The sequence below is a fragment of the Eulemur rufifrons genome, chromosome 23 (assembly GCF_041146395.1).
Source record: "Eulemur rufifrons isolate Redbay chromosome 23, OSU_ERuf_1, whole genome shotgun sequence".
Classification (NCBI taxonomy): Eukaryota; Metazoa; Chordata; class Mammalia; order Primates; family Lemuridae; genus Eulemur; species Eulemur rufifrons.
Window position 1 is genome coordinate 12,321,475 of NC_091005.1, and position 16,051 is coordinate 12,337,525.

General features: G+C 41.2%; 1 protein-coding gene across 2 annotated transcripts in view; it reads left to right on the forward strand.

Moving 5' to 3' along the window:
• Window positions 1-16,051, forward strand: part of TANGO6 (transport and golgi organization 6 homolog) — a 158,181-nt gene that overhangs the window by 83,689 nt on the left and 58,441 nt on the right. For both annotated transcript variants that reach the window (XM_069456750.1, XM_069456749.1), the window contains one exon: window positions 15,682-15,822. In XM_069456750.1, the coding sequence (XP_069312851.1) occupies window positions 15,682-15,822 (141 nt within the window). The remainder of the gene's footprint in view (window positions 1-15,681; window positions 15,823-16,051) is intronic.

Sequence of the window (16,051 nt, forward strand, 5' to 3'; positions counted from 1 at the left end):
TTTTTTTTTGAGACGGTGTCTCGCCCTGTCACCCCTGGTAGAGTGCAGTGGTATCATCATAGCTCACTGTAGCCTCAAACTCCTGGGCTCAAGCAATCCTCCTACCCCAGCCTCCTAAGCAGCTAGAACTAAAGGTGTATGCCACCATGCCCAGATAATTTTTCTATTTTTAGTAGAAACCAGGTCTCGATCTTGCTCAGGCTGGTCTTGAACTCCTGAGCTCAAGCGATCCTCCTGCCTTGGCATCCCAGAGTGCTAGGATTACAGGCATGAGCCACTGGGCCTGGCCAGTGTGTCCAACTTTTGTTTTTCATTATTGATAACATGACTTTAGATAGGGACAAAAAGAGAATTGTAAAATATTATCTTTGGCTATTGAGTTTTTTTCTCAGTGGTTTAAATTTTTTATTCAATTCACTCCACAGATATTTACTGAGCACTACTGTGTTTAAGGGCACTGTGTTAGGTGTATCGTGGAAAAAAACAGTCATGTCCCACCTTCATGGAGATTCCAATTGGAAGAGAACAATTAGTAATCAAATAACCACACAGACATATGTAAAGTGTGGCTTTGACAGGTGCTCTGAAGACAAGGTATGTGGTGCTACAGAGCCTGTGTTAGGGACATTTTATCTGACAGAGAGGGGAAGAAGGAAGTGACCCATTAGCCGAGATCTGGTGGATGATGAAGAATTAACCTAGTTAAGCAGGGACGGAAGAGTGTTCAGACACAGCAAAGCAGCAGGACTGTGGCAGTGGGGAGCCGCGGGCAGGAATGCCTGCGTGAATGCCTGTGCCCTCCAGACCCTTGGGATCAGTGAGGAAGGAAACAGGAGAGTGGTCTCGGGCACCATGTAAGCCCACTCTAACCAGATGGCTCTGCTTTTCTCTCTTTCATTGAGTCCCCTCTGAAGATTTCACGTAAACACAAGGTTCTGCTGCTTAAAAAAAAAAAAAAAAGGATTTAAAAACTCACGGTCTTAGGCCATCTACTGCCTTCTGAGGAAGGTATATACAATGTCATGTGCCCTGCCACATACACAGGCTTCCTCACCTCACCACTGGCAGAGAATGCAGTCTCTCGTTAAGCCTATCTTCATGAAATGCATTGAGAATGTTTGGATATCCGTACAAATCTACGAACCTGGTTTTCCAACACACACCCCTTAGCCATTATGAAAAACATCCTCCTAATTGCAAATGAAAATGGTAAAAACATACGGAGTTATTTTAGGCCAGTGGTCTTCAGGTAATTTTTTAGCCGTGGAATCCATCTTCAGATGAGATCTAACATGAAGGCATCAAAAAACTCAGGTGATTTTTATTTTCCTTTGTGCCTTTCCTCTTAGATTCTTTTTCACATTTTCTAGTATGAACATGTATTGCTTTTATAATAAGAAGAGCATGCTTTTTAAATTATATGGCTGTTTAGGGAAACTGAAGTGTTTCATGATAACAAGGTACAGATTGAAACAGATGGCTCCCTCTGTTGTAGTACCCCCCCGTTGACCTTTTCACAACTGGGGATTACTACAGCACGGAGTGACCATGGCTTTTTCACCATGAAATATATGATGACAGCAGAAACCTTGCTGACAAACAGATGTTTTTCCCAAGTGGAGCTTTTCTTAATGAAACGGTTGCTTAGAAACCAGACCATAATAACAACTTTTCTATATTTAGTTTGTAAAGTGATTCAGTTTGCAAAATTATTAAGTCAGAGAATACTAATTAGATAAAATCGAACGTATCTTTTGTTTTCTTGTCTTGTCATTCAGCAACCAAATGGTTAAATGAACAGCAAAATTTCCTCCAGGTTGTGTCTATCCAGATGCTGTTCATAACAGGGGACATACAAGGGAAAGGACAGCTCATGGAGCGACCCTGCTGTCCTCTTAACTCTGATTCTGCAGTGGCACGGTGGTGTTTGATCTTTCACTAGCATGTATTAGAAGCAGTTGCATGTAACACTTATTGGCTTGCTGAGAGGATCGTTTGGGTCACTGGGTCAAAAAATTGTACATGAAAATGTGAAAATCAATCCAAATTGAAGTCAGTGAAACAACAGTGTAAAGGAAGGACTCAGGAGTGAAAATAGTTGTTGAGGATGACAGTTTGTAAATGGAAAATCTGATATGTTAACTGCTACTAAGAACACTGAAACCTTAACATGCACCGTATTTGTCAGGTGGATTCAAACATTAAATCTTAAATTCAAACTGTACATATTCTATAAGAAAATGGATCTCTGTCTTCCGCTTATAGTAATGAGGAGATAGCTCAGCTGAAAACAACTGTCTTACAGGGTAACATATTTAAAACACTTTAACATAGAAGACCCTCCCACATTAAGCTTAGACCCCAAAGGAATAACCTTCAGGTGAATCCAAGGTACCTTCTCCCCTACCCCAGGGCAGTGGGAGTAGAGCTGTCTTGGCATTGAGCGGAGCAGGAGGGAATAAGGAAAGAAAACCTTTCCCTGGGAGGCTGTAATCACTAAACCAACCACTTCTCCTGCAGATTTGCATTATTGGGATTCAGGAAATCTCAAGGAGAGAATTAGAGTTTTAAATGTTTCTATACTGGTAGTGGCTATAGGAGTCTTGCAGAAACAAAAGCATATTTCCTATGGAAGAAGGCACCTTCATCCTAGATTCCAAAGAATCCCCATTATCATTTTTAATTTTTTAATAATTAAAAACATTTTATTGTGGTTTTTTATATTATGTATATATGCCATTTTAGCCCTTTTTAAATGCATAATTCAGTGTCATTATTTATATCCATAGTTTGTTTTGTTTTGTTTTGTTTGTTTGTTTTTAAGAGGTGGGAGTCTCACTATGTTACCCACAGTGGATTTGAACTCCTGGGCTCAAGCAGTCCTCCTGTCTCAGCCTCCTGAGTAGCTGGGACTATAGGTGTGCACCACCATGCTTGGCCTATGTCCATAATGTTGTACAACCATTACCACTATTTCTAAAACTTTTTCCTTACTCCACACAGAAACTCTGTAGCCATTAAGCAATAACTTCCCATTTTGTCCTTTCCCTATAATATTATTTAAGGCCAATAACTAGTACATAGTCACAAAATAACCAAGCACAAGAAAATAAAGTCCCAGAAGACTTTAGATGTTGGAATTGTCACATACAAATTATGAAGTAACCATGCTTACTGTATTTAAAGAAATATAAGGTAAGCTTGACAGTATCTTCAGGGAATAGGAAACAACAAAAAATGATCTAACAGATTTGAAAAACCAAATGGAACATCTAAAAAAAGGTAAAATAACTTTAAATAAAAATTCAGTGGATGAGTTTTGCAGCAGACAGAAGAGAGACTTAATGGACCAGAAAGTACAAAGGAAGAAATTATGGAGAATGCAGCACAGAGAGACAATATTTAGTCTCTGGATGGAGAAGTCAGAAAAGAAAGATTAATAGATTTTATCTAAAATTTTAAAGCTCATTTACATCAAAAACAACCTTAATTAAAATGCAAATATAATTGAAGAAAAAAGATTTGCAACAAAAAGGACAAGCACAGGGCTGGGCACACGGTGGCTCATGCCTATAATACCAGCATTTTGGGAGGCTGAGGCAGGAGGATCACTTGAGGCCAGGAGTTGAAGACCCCCATCTCTACGATAAATAAATAATTAGCCAGGTGTGGTGGCTCACTCCTGTAGTCCTTGGTACTATGGAGGCTGAGGTGGGAGGATTGCTTGGGCCCAGGAATTCAGGGCTGCAGTGAGCTACGATTGGGCCACTGTACTCCAGCCTGGGCAACAAAGCAAAAAAAGACAAGCATAAATTTATAGAGACAGATTTGTGGTTGCCTAGGGCTGCAGGGTTTGAACAAAAAAGGGAAAGTGTTGCTGATGGCTGGAAGTTTTCTTTATGGAGTGATGAAGATGTTCTGGAATTAGTTAGTGGTGACGATTGCGCAACTTTGTGTTGTGAATATGCTGTACTAAAACTGACTGAATCATACACATTAAAAGGGTGAATTTTATGGTATGTGAATTATATCTCAATAAACCTTTTTTTTGGTTTGTTTTAAAAGGACAAGCCAACAACAGTTAATGTCTTTACTGCGTAAGAGTTCATAGAGATTTTTTTTTTCTCTTTTTTTACACCCAAGAATCATGGCTTGTTGGAGCTCATAGAGATTGACAAGAAAAATATCTGGTAGATAAATGGATAAAAACCACAAATAGGCAATTTATGGTAGAGGAATTCATACAAGTAATAAAATTTTAAGAAAATATTCAACTTTTTCAATAGCAGAGAAATACAGATTAAAATAACATACTGTTATTTTATTAATACGATTTTGGGTGCCACTTCAAAAAACAAAATTGTTTTATTTTTTTTTTAATGGGAATAGCCAGTGCTGGCCAAGTGTAGTGAAACAGGTACTCTTGAGCACTCTTGGTGAGAAAATTAATTGGAAGATTTTTGGAATGTAGCTTTGGAAATGTTTGTACCTTTAGGGCCAGTTATTTCTCTTTGGGGAATTACCTAAAGGGTATACACGGGAGGTATACTATGAGATCTTTTCCACACTGAATAATTATGCAAATGGCTCTTGGTCCCAGGGGCAGCCCTCAGTTGAGGAACTTTAGTGCTTTTTGCAACACAGCTCCCTTGTCTGTCTCCAGGTAGCCCCACCCCATCCCACACCCTTTCTACTCCCCTATCCCTCTGCCTTCATTGTGCCAGAACATGCAGTATTAGCCACACTCTCTTGTAATCATTGGCTAATTCGTCTCCTCTCCCCAGACGGGCACTGTCCTGTTACATTTGTATCACCTAGTAACAGAACCTGGCACATGGTAGGCACCCCGTAAATACATGAATGCATGAAAGAATTCTTTCCATTGCCTTCATTTTAAAGCTGTTTTCCAAACTTTATGATTTATGCCATAGCTGCAAATTACTTCTGTATGCTCTTATATAACTGTTTTGCTTTTTAAAAATTGACCCCTTTTCCCCTCTTTTTAACTGAAGTAAATTTTAAAAGAAAGCCTTTATGGGTCTTGCCATTCCAAGTAATAATACTACTATAAGGTTTTAAGTGTCATCGTTAGACTCCCTCAGGTTATCTAGTGTAAAAGCCAAGCCAACTGGGGGAATAAGCCTCCCTTATTCCTCCGTAAAGAAGAAGACTGCTAAAATAAAACAAAGTAGTCCACAGTAAAAACAGTGGGTGTGTCTATATTTATTCAAAGTGTGGTCTATCAAAGAGAGTACATCAAAATGTTTGTGTTGATTTCAGATTTCAGGTGATTTTTTTTTTTTTTAATGGTGAGACAGGGTCTTGCTCTGTTGTCCAGTGGCTGTTCACAGGTGGGATTATAGCTCACTGCAGCCTTGAACTGCTGGGCTCAAGCGATCCTCCTGCCTCAGCCTCCCGAGTAGCTGGGACTACAGGTACAGATTTCAGGTAATTTAAAAAAATTAAAAAAAAAATTATTGAGATATAATTCACATACCATATAATTTACTCTTCTAATGTATGTAATACATTTAGTATATTTAGTATATTCACAGAGCTGTGCATCCATCACCACTATCAATTTTAGAATATTTTCATTACCCTAAAAAGAAACCTACTCTCCTTAGTTTTCACTCCCCTATCCTCCCATATCCCCCATAAGTGATTTTTATTTGACTTTCTTCTTTTTACTGTTCTGTAGTATTTGAATCTCTTACGGTGACCAGGTATGATTTATATCATCAGAGAATAAACCAATCAAGTTCTTTCGATCGTGGAAGCAAATTATTTAAAGGCTTTCCTTTCCCCTCTATGTATAGGTGTCCTATATTCACTGCTTAGCACAGGATTTTAACCCAAGGGGTTAAATTCAAGTTAACCCTTGTGTGGACCCCCAGAGGGTCCCCGACTAGGTCTAGTAAGCCCCTGAAATTATAGGCAGAGTGTTTATGTGTATATGTATGTTTTTTAGGAGAGAAGGGACCTTTTGGGGTTCTTTTTATAGTAGTTGTGTTTGATTTCCATATGACGCTGGAGTTTTAAGTCCCACACGTCATGGTTGCTGATTTCACAACAATCACTTTTTCTAAGCTAGTGCTAGCCGGGAGCACCTATCACAAAGACTTGCCTAATCATCTCATCAGGACATCTTCTAGGCTTAATTAAGCAAAAAAGGAAAATTTAGAAAGAGTTCTCCCTTGCTTCTGTCACTGGCTGGTGCCCCAGGTGCCCCAGGCTCAGGGCAGGTCTCCTAGCCCACCAGGCTTTTCTCAGGACACTGGAGGATGTGAAAGATCAGCCTGTCTTTTTATTTATTTATTTATTTATTTTTGAGACAGAGTCTTGCTCTGTTGCCCGGGCTAGAGTGCCGTGGTGTCAGCCTAGCTCACAGCAACCTCAAACTCCTGGGTTCAAGCGATCCTCCTGCCTCAGCCTCCCGAGTAGCTGGGACTACAGCCATGCACCACCATGCCCAGCTGATTTTTTTCTATATATTTTCAGTTGTCCAGCTAATTTATTTCTATTTTTAGTAGAGACGGAGGTCTCGCTCTTGTTCAGGCTGGTCTCGAACTCCTGACCTCGAGTGATCCTCCCACCTCGGCCTCCCAGAGTGCTAGGATTACAGGCGTGAGCCACCACGCCTGGCCAGATCAGCCTGTCTTGCCAAAGCTTTCCGCCAGGTGACAACTCCCCTCTGGAGTCTTTGGCTGTCTCTAAACTAGTGAGAACTTGACGCCTCAGTCAGCTTTGCTGATTCTGCAGCTTCTCTTTGTGTAGGCTTGAGGTGAAATGTCACTAGAAAACTTTCGGAAAAAAACGAGCCTGAAGTTCAGGCGGTACTACTCCTTCTAGTAGGACTCCCCATCCCAGGGTTTCAAGGAAGCCCCCCTTTTTCTTTTTACTGGTGAATGTTTCTTTTGATAGCATGAAGAGAATGTTGATATGCTTTTCACTCTTTGAAAGCTCCGTAAAGTGAATTCAATGAATGACATCTTGCCTCTTTATTTCTCACTCAAGATTAGCTGAAATGTAAGTTTCTCTGAATCCTGAGGGCAGTGATTACTTTCAAAGCTGCGCTAATTGCTGTTTTCTTTTCCTTCCTTCCTTATGCCTGCAGTGAGTATTAGGACAGCTTTGTTTTTATTTTCGTGCATACAACAGAAACCTCCATCATCGTGGTGTTCTGGAGGCACAGTTTTCCTGACCTCTGCTCTCTTACTCTTTCCCATCTGGAATCATCCACAGGTATTTAATAGAGGCAGCCCTGATGAGGCTGAATGTGAGCTTTTCACTGCTGTTTTGGATTTGATTTGATTTGATTTGTTTGGGGAGGGAGTGGAATAAGAAATTTAGGGGGCTTGCAGTAACCCATAAAGATGTTGTACAGTGGAAATGTTTGAGAGTCGCCAATTAAAAAGCTGAAACTCATTAAAATCCAAGTTTTCCTTTTTGTTGTTGTTGTTGCTGTTGTTGAGATAGGGTCTCATTCTGTTGCTCTGTCGCTCAGGTTAGAGTGCAGTGGCGTCATCATAGCTCACTGCAGCCTCAAACTCCTGAGCTCAAGCGATCCTCCCGCCTCAGCCTCCTGAGTAGCTGGGACTACAGGCACACACCACCACATCTGGCTAATTTTTTTCTATTTTTTGTAGAGATAGGGTCTCGCTCTTGAACTCCTGGCCTCAAACAGTCCTCCCGCCTGGGCCTCCAAGATTGCTAGGATTACAGGCATGAGCCACTACAAGCCCAGCTCCATTTCCTTTTCTATGACTTTACTGTCATCACTAATGTTGGCAGGCAGCACCTCAAGTTAGAATCGTTCCTGAATTTCATCAACATTACTACCTCCCTTTTTCACACGCTAAATAAAGATACCAGCTAGGAGCAAAGCAATCCCTTTGAAGCCCAGCCAGACCCAGTGCAGGATGCCTGGCTGTTCCTGTGGGATGCAGAGTGCAGAGTGCCTCTCCATATGCCGACCTTGGGGTCCATCCGAAAGGAAATTTTATGGAGTGAGGCCGATGTTATGTCCTTGAACATGTAAGGTTTGCTATCTTTAGGGGTAGGATTTGCAAAGCTAGTACTGTTCTGGTAGTTACTTTCTGCTAGGCACTGCTGGCAGGTGGGCTGTGGTGTAGCAGAGTGGTTGGGCAGGCAGCTTGGCCGTTCTGCTCTGCCCCGTGGCAGCTCTGTGATCCTGGGCCGTGTTTTTCACTTCTCTGTTCTTCAGTTTCTCCCTCAAGGAATATTAATAGTACCTACTTCAAAGGATTCTCGGGAGCATTTAATGGATGAATTCGTGTAAGGTATTTAGGACAGTGGCATATTGAAACACTCAGTGTCTTTGCTGTCACGTTTTTATTTATTAATATTTCATGACCCAAGTAGCTTTCAATAAATATGGCTATCAGTATATATAGATTATTCAGACATTTTTATTTTTTCCCCTCCAAAATGGGAATTAGAAAACAATTTAAACAAATATGTTTGCATTATCTTAGTGTTCAAATATGTTATTTGGATCTTGATTTAAAGAGAGAAACACCAGGTACGGTTCTTACAAATCCTCTGCTGTTAGCCACCCCAGCTCATTAGTCTAACCCTGTTTTTTCCTCAGGCTTGAGTAATATTTACTCATCCTGAATCTTTATAAATGTGTTGGGGCTTGTCCACAGTTAACACAGCTTTGGAGCTTTAGAGAAACTAAACATCAAATTGGCATTCTAGACGTTATCATTTATTCTAATTACAAAGACAGCCCAGCTATTCAGTTGAGTTCCCCACACTTCCTTGATTTAATAACCAACTTCCCCAGTTTGTGTAACTTCCTGGATTCCTAGAGCTGAAATTATTGTTAGTTTCCATCATAATAAGAGGTCTCAAATATAACAGCCGAAGTATCCCACTAAAGGGTGGTATTTCCTTCTCTTTGGAGTTCTTCCTTTCTTATCTTTGTGACTTAGAGCTGCAAGATAGGACCATCACAGACTGCTGATGATCTTTTCTTAATCAGAAGGAAAATTTCTTTGTGCCTGACTGCTTCTATTAACCATCACTCATTGTTCTTTGGAACTAGAGCCTCCACTACACATTAGTATACATTTTCTTTGTTATAGTTTTTTAAACAAACTTATTTTATTAGTTATTTGAACATAGTTTTTAAAGAGTCAAAAAGCTTGTCCCTTGCCCTACTTCTTACCTCCCAGTTCCAATCCCCAGAGATTACCATTTTTTTCCTCTCTCACACACATGCACATACACGCCTTTTTAATGTGGTTTCTTCTGGTAATTACTTCCCCATTTCTAAACAAAATGCTTACACAGATTTCTCTTGATTTAGAAAACTTTGGACATGATCTACTCATTTTCTGTATGTTAGATGTGGACGTAGTACACATGCACAGGTACACACGCGCTCAAACTCCTTCTCCTGCCATTTCCCATAACAATTTTTGGCTACATCATTGGGCAGCGTTGACTGCTGACTACGGGATGTTATTCATTGCTGAGCCTAGCGCCGTGATCAGTCTTTCTTGTACATTTGCTTAGTTTTCTATGTACTTATTGCTAAATTTTTCCAAATGATCCAACAGCTCTATTAAACACATATTATTTTGTTCCAGGTTTCTTCTCTTTACCCAGACTTCAGCCTTTGAAACCTATTCCATTCTCTTTTTCCTTGCTTGTGGGTTTATACCTTTTTGGTACCTTATCTGTCACTTTAGTGGGATTTTAGGAAGAAGAGGATACAAACGTTGCTGGTCATTTTGCCATGTTTGGTTGCAAATTTTTGTTTTTACATTTTCACCTCTAGAAGAGGCTGTTCTATTTTAAATGACCATGGCCTTTATCACAGATGTTTTAAAAACTTATATTTTATTTGTTTATATTTGATAGGTAATACATTTATGTGGTTCAAAATTCAAAACATTCCCAGCACAAAGAAACGATAAATGTTTGAGGTGATGGATATGCTGATCACACTGATCTGATCACTATACATTTATATGTATTGAAACATCACTGTTTATCCCATGAATATGTACAATTATTATTTGTCAACTAAAAAAACAAAATTAAAAGTCAAAATTAAAAACGTACTTAAAGATAGATAATAAAAAGTCTCTCTCATATCTATCCCTATCCAGTTTCCCTCCCCAGAAACTATCACTAGTTTCTTGTGTATCCTTTCAGAAATATTTGATGAGTATTTCCCCTTTGTACACAAATAGTTGAATTCTGTATACACTGTTCTGGACCTTGCTTCTCACTTAACAATAGATCTTAGAGTTCATTCCATAAGAGTTCTTTAAAAACTTCATTTTTTCAATGGATACGTTATATTCCATTGCATGAATGACCATAATTTAATCAATTCTCTATTGATGACCGTGTACTTTGTTTCCAGTCTTTTCCATGACAAATAGTGCTACAGTGATGATTTTGTACATAAGTCATTTTCTGCATGTGCTAATATATCTATTAGGATAAATTTCTAGAGCTGAATTTCTGGCTCACTACAGAATTTAGATTTTTAAATGTAATACAACATGTTTGTACAAATGCAAGACCTTCTATGAAAAATGTCAAATGCTTGATTTTTTTTCCTCACTCACATCACAAATAAGTCATTTTTCCCCTTTCTTGTACTCTCACCCTGCAGAGACAACCAAAACAGATTTGGATACAAGAGAAAGCTGATATACTTTGCTCTTGGCTGTAGATTTCCCTTTACATTTAAGATGTGCTATATTATTCTATTTTCTCCCTTTTTCTTCTATTCTAAAAACCTAAAAGGGTAGATAGTAGATATTTTCATATATTTTTATAACAACTTTTTGAGATATCATTCACATACCATACAATTCGTCCGTTTAAATTGAACAGTTCAGTGGTTTTTACTATATTTTCATAGTGTATAACTATTACCACTGTCAATTTTAGGGTGTTTTTATCACCCCAGAAAGAAACTCCATATCCATCATTGGTCCCTCCCCATTTACTTCTCCCAACTCCCACAGCCCTAGGTAACCGCTACATCTATTTTTTCTCTATATAGATTTGCCTATTCTGGATATTTCGTGTAAATGGAATTGTACAATATGTGGGTTTTTGTGTTTCTTATAGTTTTAAACCTCAATACCTATGAGGTTTGAGCGAGTAGGTGGTTTCCCAGGTTGATGTTAAGTATTTTAGAAGGTTGTTATCTGCCCAGGAAGAATGAGGCAGGTTAGTTCTGAAGTGGGGATGGCTTAGCAGGTTCCTGGGGTAGAGCCAGTCAGCAAAGACACCTAGAATCGGACTATCTTTCCTGTAATGCAAGAGCACCGCGTAAAGGGAGGTGACACCTGAACTGCTTTTACTGCTGCAGGTCTGCAAAATCACTGAGTGGCGTGCAGAGGATCATCTTGAAGTCAGCACTGTTTTGATCAAAATATGTTTCTGGCTTTATAATGAAAGTCTTTGGGGGAGAAAACCAGTTATTTTAGAAAGTTGATTGTCTCTGCTTTGTTACATGAAGTTCTTTTAATATTAATTTTTCAGTTGAGTTGACTTTCCTGTATCCTATGCTTTGCCCCAAAACAGAGGTCAGAATGCTTTTGTGAACTCTCGCCAGCTTGGGTTCACTTTTGCTTTCTGTGTATCTCATCTGTTGCATCATATCCTGAGATGCATAGTTATCTTCCTACGATCAGAGCAGGAGGAGTTCTCTCTCACACCATCATTTCGTTCTTATTGCCAGATTGATGTGTCATGTTTCCTTGAAGCCTGTTCGGGCCCAGAAATTACCCTATTTTCAAATTACAGAGGAATTATCCAGTGTGAGGGGCCAAGGGTCACGTGAAGATGACGGCCATGCTTCCCCAGTGTGTCGAAGTTTAGAAAACTTTTCAAATAAGACACTAAAGCAGCCCCACACAATCTCATCCCTTTAGTTTTTGTATGGTATTAAGCATTATATATGATTCTTCTCACTGCTTTGTGGGTAAGGAGGGAACTGCCATTATCCTGCAGGGGTTTATGAACTCTTAGGTGGCGACTGTATCCTAGAAGCTAAAACTCAAACAGTCGTGGGGCGGGGGGTGGGGGTGGGGACTTGGCAGCAGAATGTGGAGCAGGAAGATAAACAATTGCTGTTATACCTGGGACTGTGGGAAGCGAGGAAACTGTACTTTGTATTGGCAACATTTTTCTGGAAGATTGGGAGAACTTTAAGCTCCCTGATAGAGTTTAAAGTTTGGCATTATAGGAAAAGCAAAACAAAAAAAATCTGAAAAAAAAAATTGTTTAATCTGATTCCTTTGGTTGAAAAAAATTCAAACTGGCATAAGCATAAAAGGGTATTTGTTGGCTTATATATCCTGAAAGTCTAGTGGGTAGAAGTACAGCTGGATCCAGGGGCTTAAAGGATGCCGTCAGATGTCTTCCTTTTTCTCTCCCTCTCTTTCGGCTTGACTCTCCTGTGTTGGTGCCGTTCTGGGGTGGGCTTTTCCACATGGTGGCCACTGGAAGTTCCAGGTTAATATCTTCAGCGCTGGGCAGGGGGGAAGTGGAAAGCTTATCTTTCCTAGTAGTTTCAATATGGGTTCCAGGATCCAATCTCCTTCCCTGTTCCTTACCCAGCCATTGTAGTGAGGATGGGATGGAATATCCTATGGGCCAGCCTAGGATAGAACTTTATACCTGGAGGAAGAGAAAGTGATTAGTTAGCCCACTCAAACCACACAGACTGAGAGCGGGGAAGGGATATTTCTCCAAAGGAACACGAGGGTGATATTATCAGAAGAGTAGATGCTGTGTGCAACCACACTTCTGCCCACTGCGGAGAGGAAGTTAAGAGCTAATGTGGCCAAATATGTTCATATAACTAAGTAACTGTCCTCTGCTAAGGATTAATGAGAGAAGATAGGAACAAACAACGTAGCAGGGACTTAGGTAATAGATAGATTTCAGAAAAGCTAGGTATGGGCTGGGTATGGTGGCTCACACCTGTAATCTCAGCACTTTGGAAGTATGAGGTAGGAGGATCACTTGAGGCCAGGGGTGAAAGACCAGCCTGGGCAACATAGCAAGACCCCATCTATTCAAAATATTTAAAAAATTGGCTGGGCTTGGTGGCACATGCCTGTAGTCCCAGCTACTTGGGGGGCTGAGATGGGAGGATTGCTTGAGTCCAAGAGTTCAAGGTTACAGTGAGCTGTGATCACACCCACTGCACTCCAGCCTGGGTGACAGAGAGAGACCCTATCTCAAAACAAAAGGAAAAAAAAGAAAAGCTAAATGGGATTTATAAAGCAAATCCCATTTTCCATTATAAAGTCACAACTACATTCCTAAAAGGAAGCAAATCCATTAGATTTCTGAACTTCTGATGAAAAAGTGGTTATGATAGCTGCAGATCTATAATATATACCAGGCCTTGTAATATATCGGTGATACAACACCTGCCAGAATTGCAGTTACCGTCTACCAATTCATTTTTCTTTTGGGGCTCTTTTAGAATGTGGAAGCTGTTTCCTTTCTCTCCCTTAGTAGACAATTCATTTACCCTTTTGTCAAGCCAGCTATTCCACCTTGAACTTCCCAGGACTTCTCCATCATTTCACGCTAGATCAAACTACAACACGATGTCTCATTTTGCCAACAAGGTTCTGCCACAACCTGAAACTCCCTCAAGAGCAGAACTTCTGCTTGTATAAAATTGGAGCCCACATCCAGGAAGGCGTGGCTTAGGGCCACATGCCAGGCTCTTTGGAAGCAAAGAAAAGGTGGGGGTGGGGAGGGCAGGAAAGAAGATGGGCGGACAGGTGCAGCCCTCAGCAGGCACGCTGCCTTCACAGCTCACCAGATGTGGCGGAGAAGGAGCCGGCTGAGGAGAGAGCGTGTATATGATTTATAAGAGAATGGAATCACAAGCTGTGACACAGAAAACAGTATGTAGACTTCGCCTGCAAGGCTATCAGTTTAAACAGGAGAATGGTAAACTCTGATGAAAAATAATTATGGATTTCTCACGCATTTATATTACTCCCTCCCCTGCTTCTGTTTCTTAATTCCTGAAATTTATATCAAGACTGTATCTTCACCCGTTTTATTTAGGCATTCATTCATTTAACAAGTAATTAGTGAGCACCTGCCGTGTGCTGGCACTGCTCTAGGCATCGGGCATACAGCAGGGAACGGAACGAAATCCTTGACTTTGTAGAGCTCACATTCAGTCCAAGGAGGAAAGCAGACAATAAATAGGGACATACATAACATGTCACGTAATATGAAGTGCTAAGAAGAAAATTGAAGCAGGGGGAGAGGGATAAAGAGTGGCAGGGGAGGAGGCTGCCCTTTTATGTGTGATAGATGTGACTTGTGAACGGAGAGATGATGGGGGTTTGGGAACAAACCTACCCAGGGCAGGAGCAGCAGCCAGGCAGAGGGGCAGGGAGGCAGTGACACGGGCCAGGAGCAGCTCGCTGTCTCCTGCAGAATAGCGAGGCCACAGAGTTGCTGGAGACAGTGAGTGAGGGAGAGAACAAAGGCAGACGGGGGATGGGGACCGCTCATATTCAGGGGAGAAGGGAAACCACTGAGGGGGCGAAAAGGGGTTACATATTTTAAAGAACAGTGAGGCAGAAGAATGAAGGGGCCTGACTTATGATGGAAACTGGATCATTCCAGCTGCAATAAGAGAAAAGGGTAGAAGCAGGGAAACCAGTTAGGGAATTATTGGGAAAGTCCAGACCAGAGATGTGGACCAGAGCAGTCGAGATACAGGTGGTGAGAAGCATTCTCATCCTGGATATGTTCCAGAACCCCCATTTCCTTCTTTATTTTGTTTTGTTTTGTTCCCTTTAAAGTATGTAACCCCTTTGCCTGCCCCTGAATAATGAAATTTGTATTTATATAGTTTTGAGACCAGGGGTTTTGTTCTGATTCTGTCTTGGGTCATATTTAAAGCTTCCTCAGTACAGGGTTTGGCTCAGATCACGACAACACTGTTGCAGTTTACACATTTAGGAGGTGCTGGCATGGATGGGACCAGGGATCAGCGAGTCCGAGGACGGGGATTCACGGGCAGGATCTTCCCTAGTTCTGTTGATCAGGGAACTCAGCCATAAGCTTAGGTCTAGTGTTGATCATGCCCAGAATGCTCTGGAAATGTTTCCTTGTGGAAATGGCTCTCATCGTTGGCAGTTTCGCGGAGAGAAATGATACTGGCACGGAGAGCTCCTGCACAGGCAGTAGGCACTGCTGCGCTTCAGTTGTGTTGGTTACTGACTAGAATTGTCCCTGTTGGCAGGGACAAATGGACAGTCCCAGGATCTGGAGGGTCCCTAGAGGGCCTTCCATTCAGTCTTCTCTTGCTGTTGAATGAATCCCTGCCATGATTTGTCATCATCTAGCCTCTGCTTCAAGAGTGTATAATCCATAGATTGTAGAATGTCAGTGCTGGGAGTGACCTTAGAGATCGTATCAGACTGGACTGGAGAAAACCAGGAGCCCGAACTCCCAGGCCCACGTTCTTTCCACTCCATGTGTCGTCTCTCCAAATAAAGGGCAGCCCTTGCTGGTAGGATTACAGAGGTGGGTCTCAATGTCTCAGTGTTCATCCCATCACAGGATGTCTCGGTTTATTTGCCTTTCAATCCTAAGCAGTAATGAATCCTTTCTTTTTGTTTTTAACCCCAGGGGTTGCCCTGCTCTCAGACGTGTACCCTGAGAAAATCTTGCCGGACCTGTTGGCTCAATATGACGGTGGCAAAGACAAGCACACGTCAGAGACCAGAATGAAAGTTGGGGAAGTCCTGATGCGAATTGTCAGGGCGTTAGGTGAGTTTTCCTGTTCCATCTATCTGGAATGGGATGGGGAGCAGTGTGACTTTGAAACCAGAGTGTGTGTGTGCACCTGGAGGTTTGTTATACGAGCACGATGAGGGCAGTTGAGGGGCTGAGAAGAACTAGTTAGTCCCTGTTTAGAAATTTAGCAAATATCCAGACGCCCTCTAAGAGACTGGCAGCAACAGTGTCCTTTTTCCTACCACTGCTTGGTCTTCTTCCA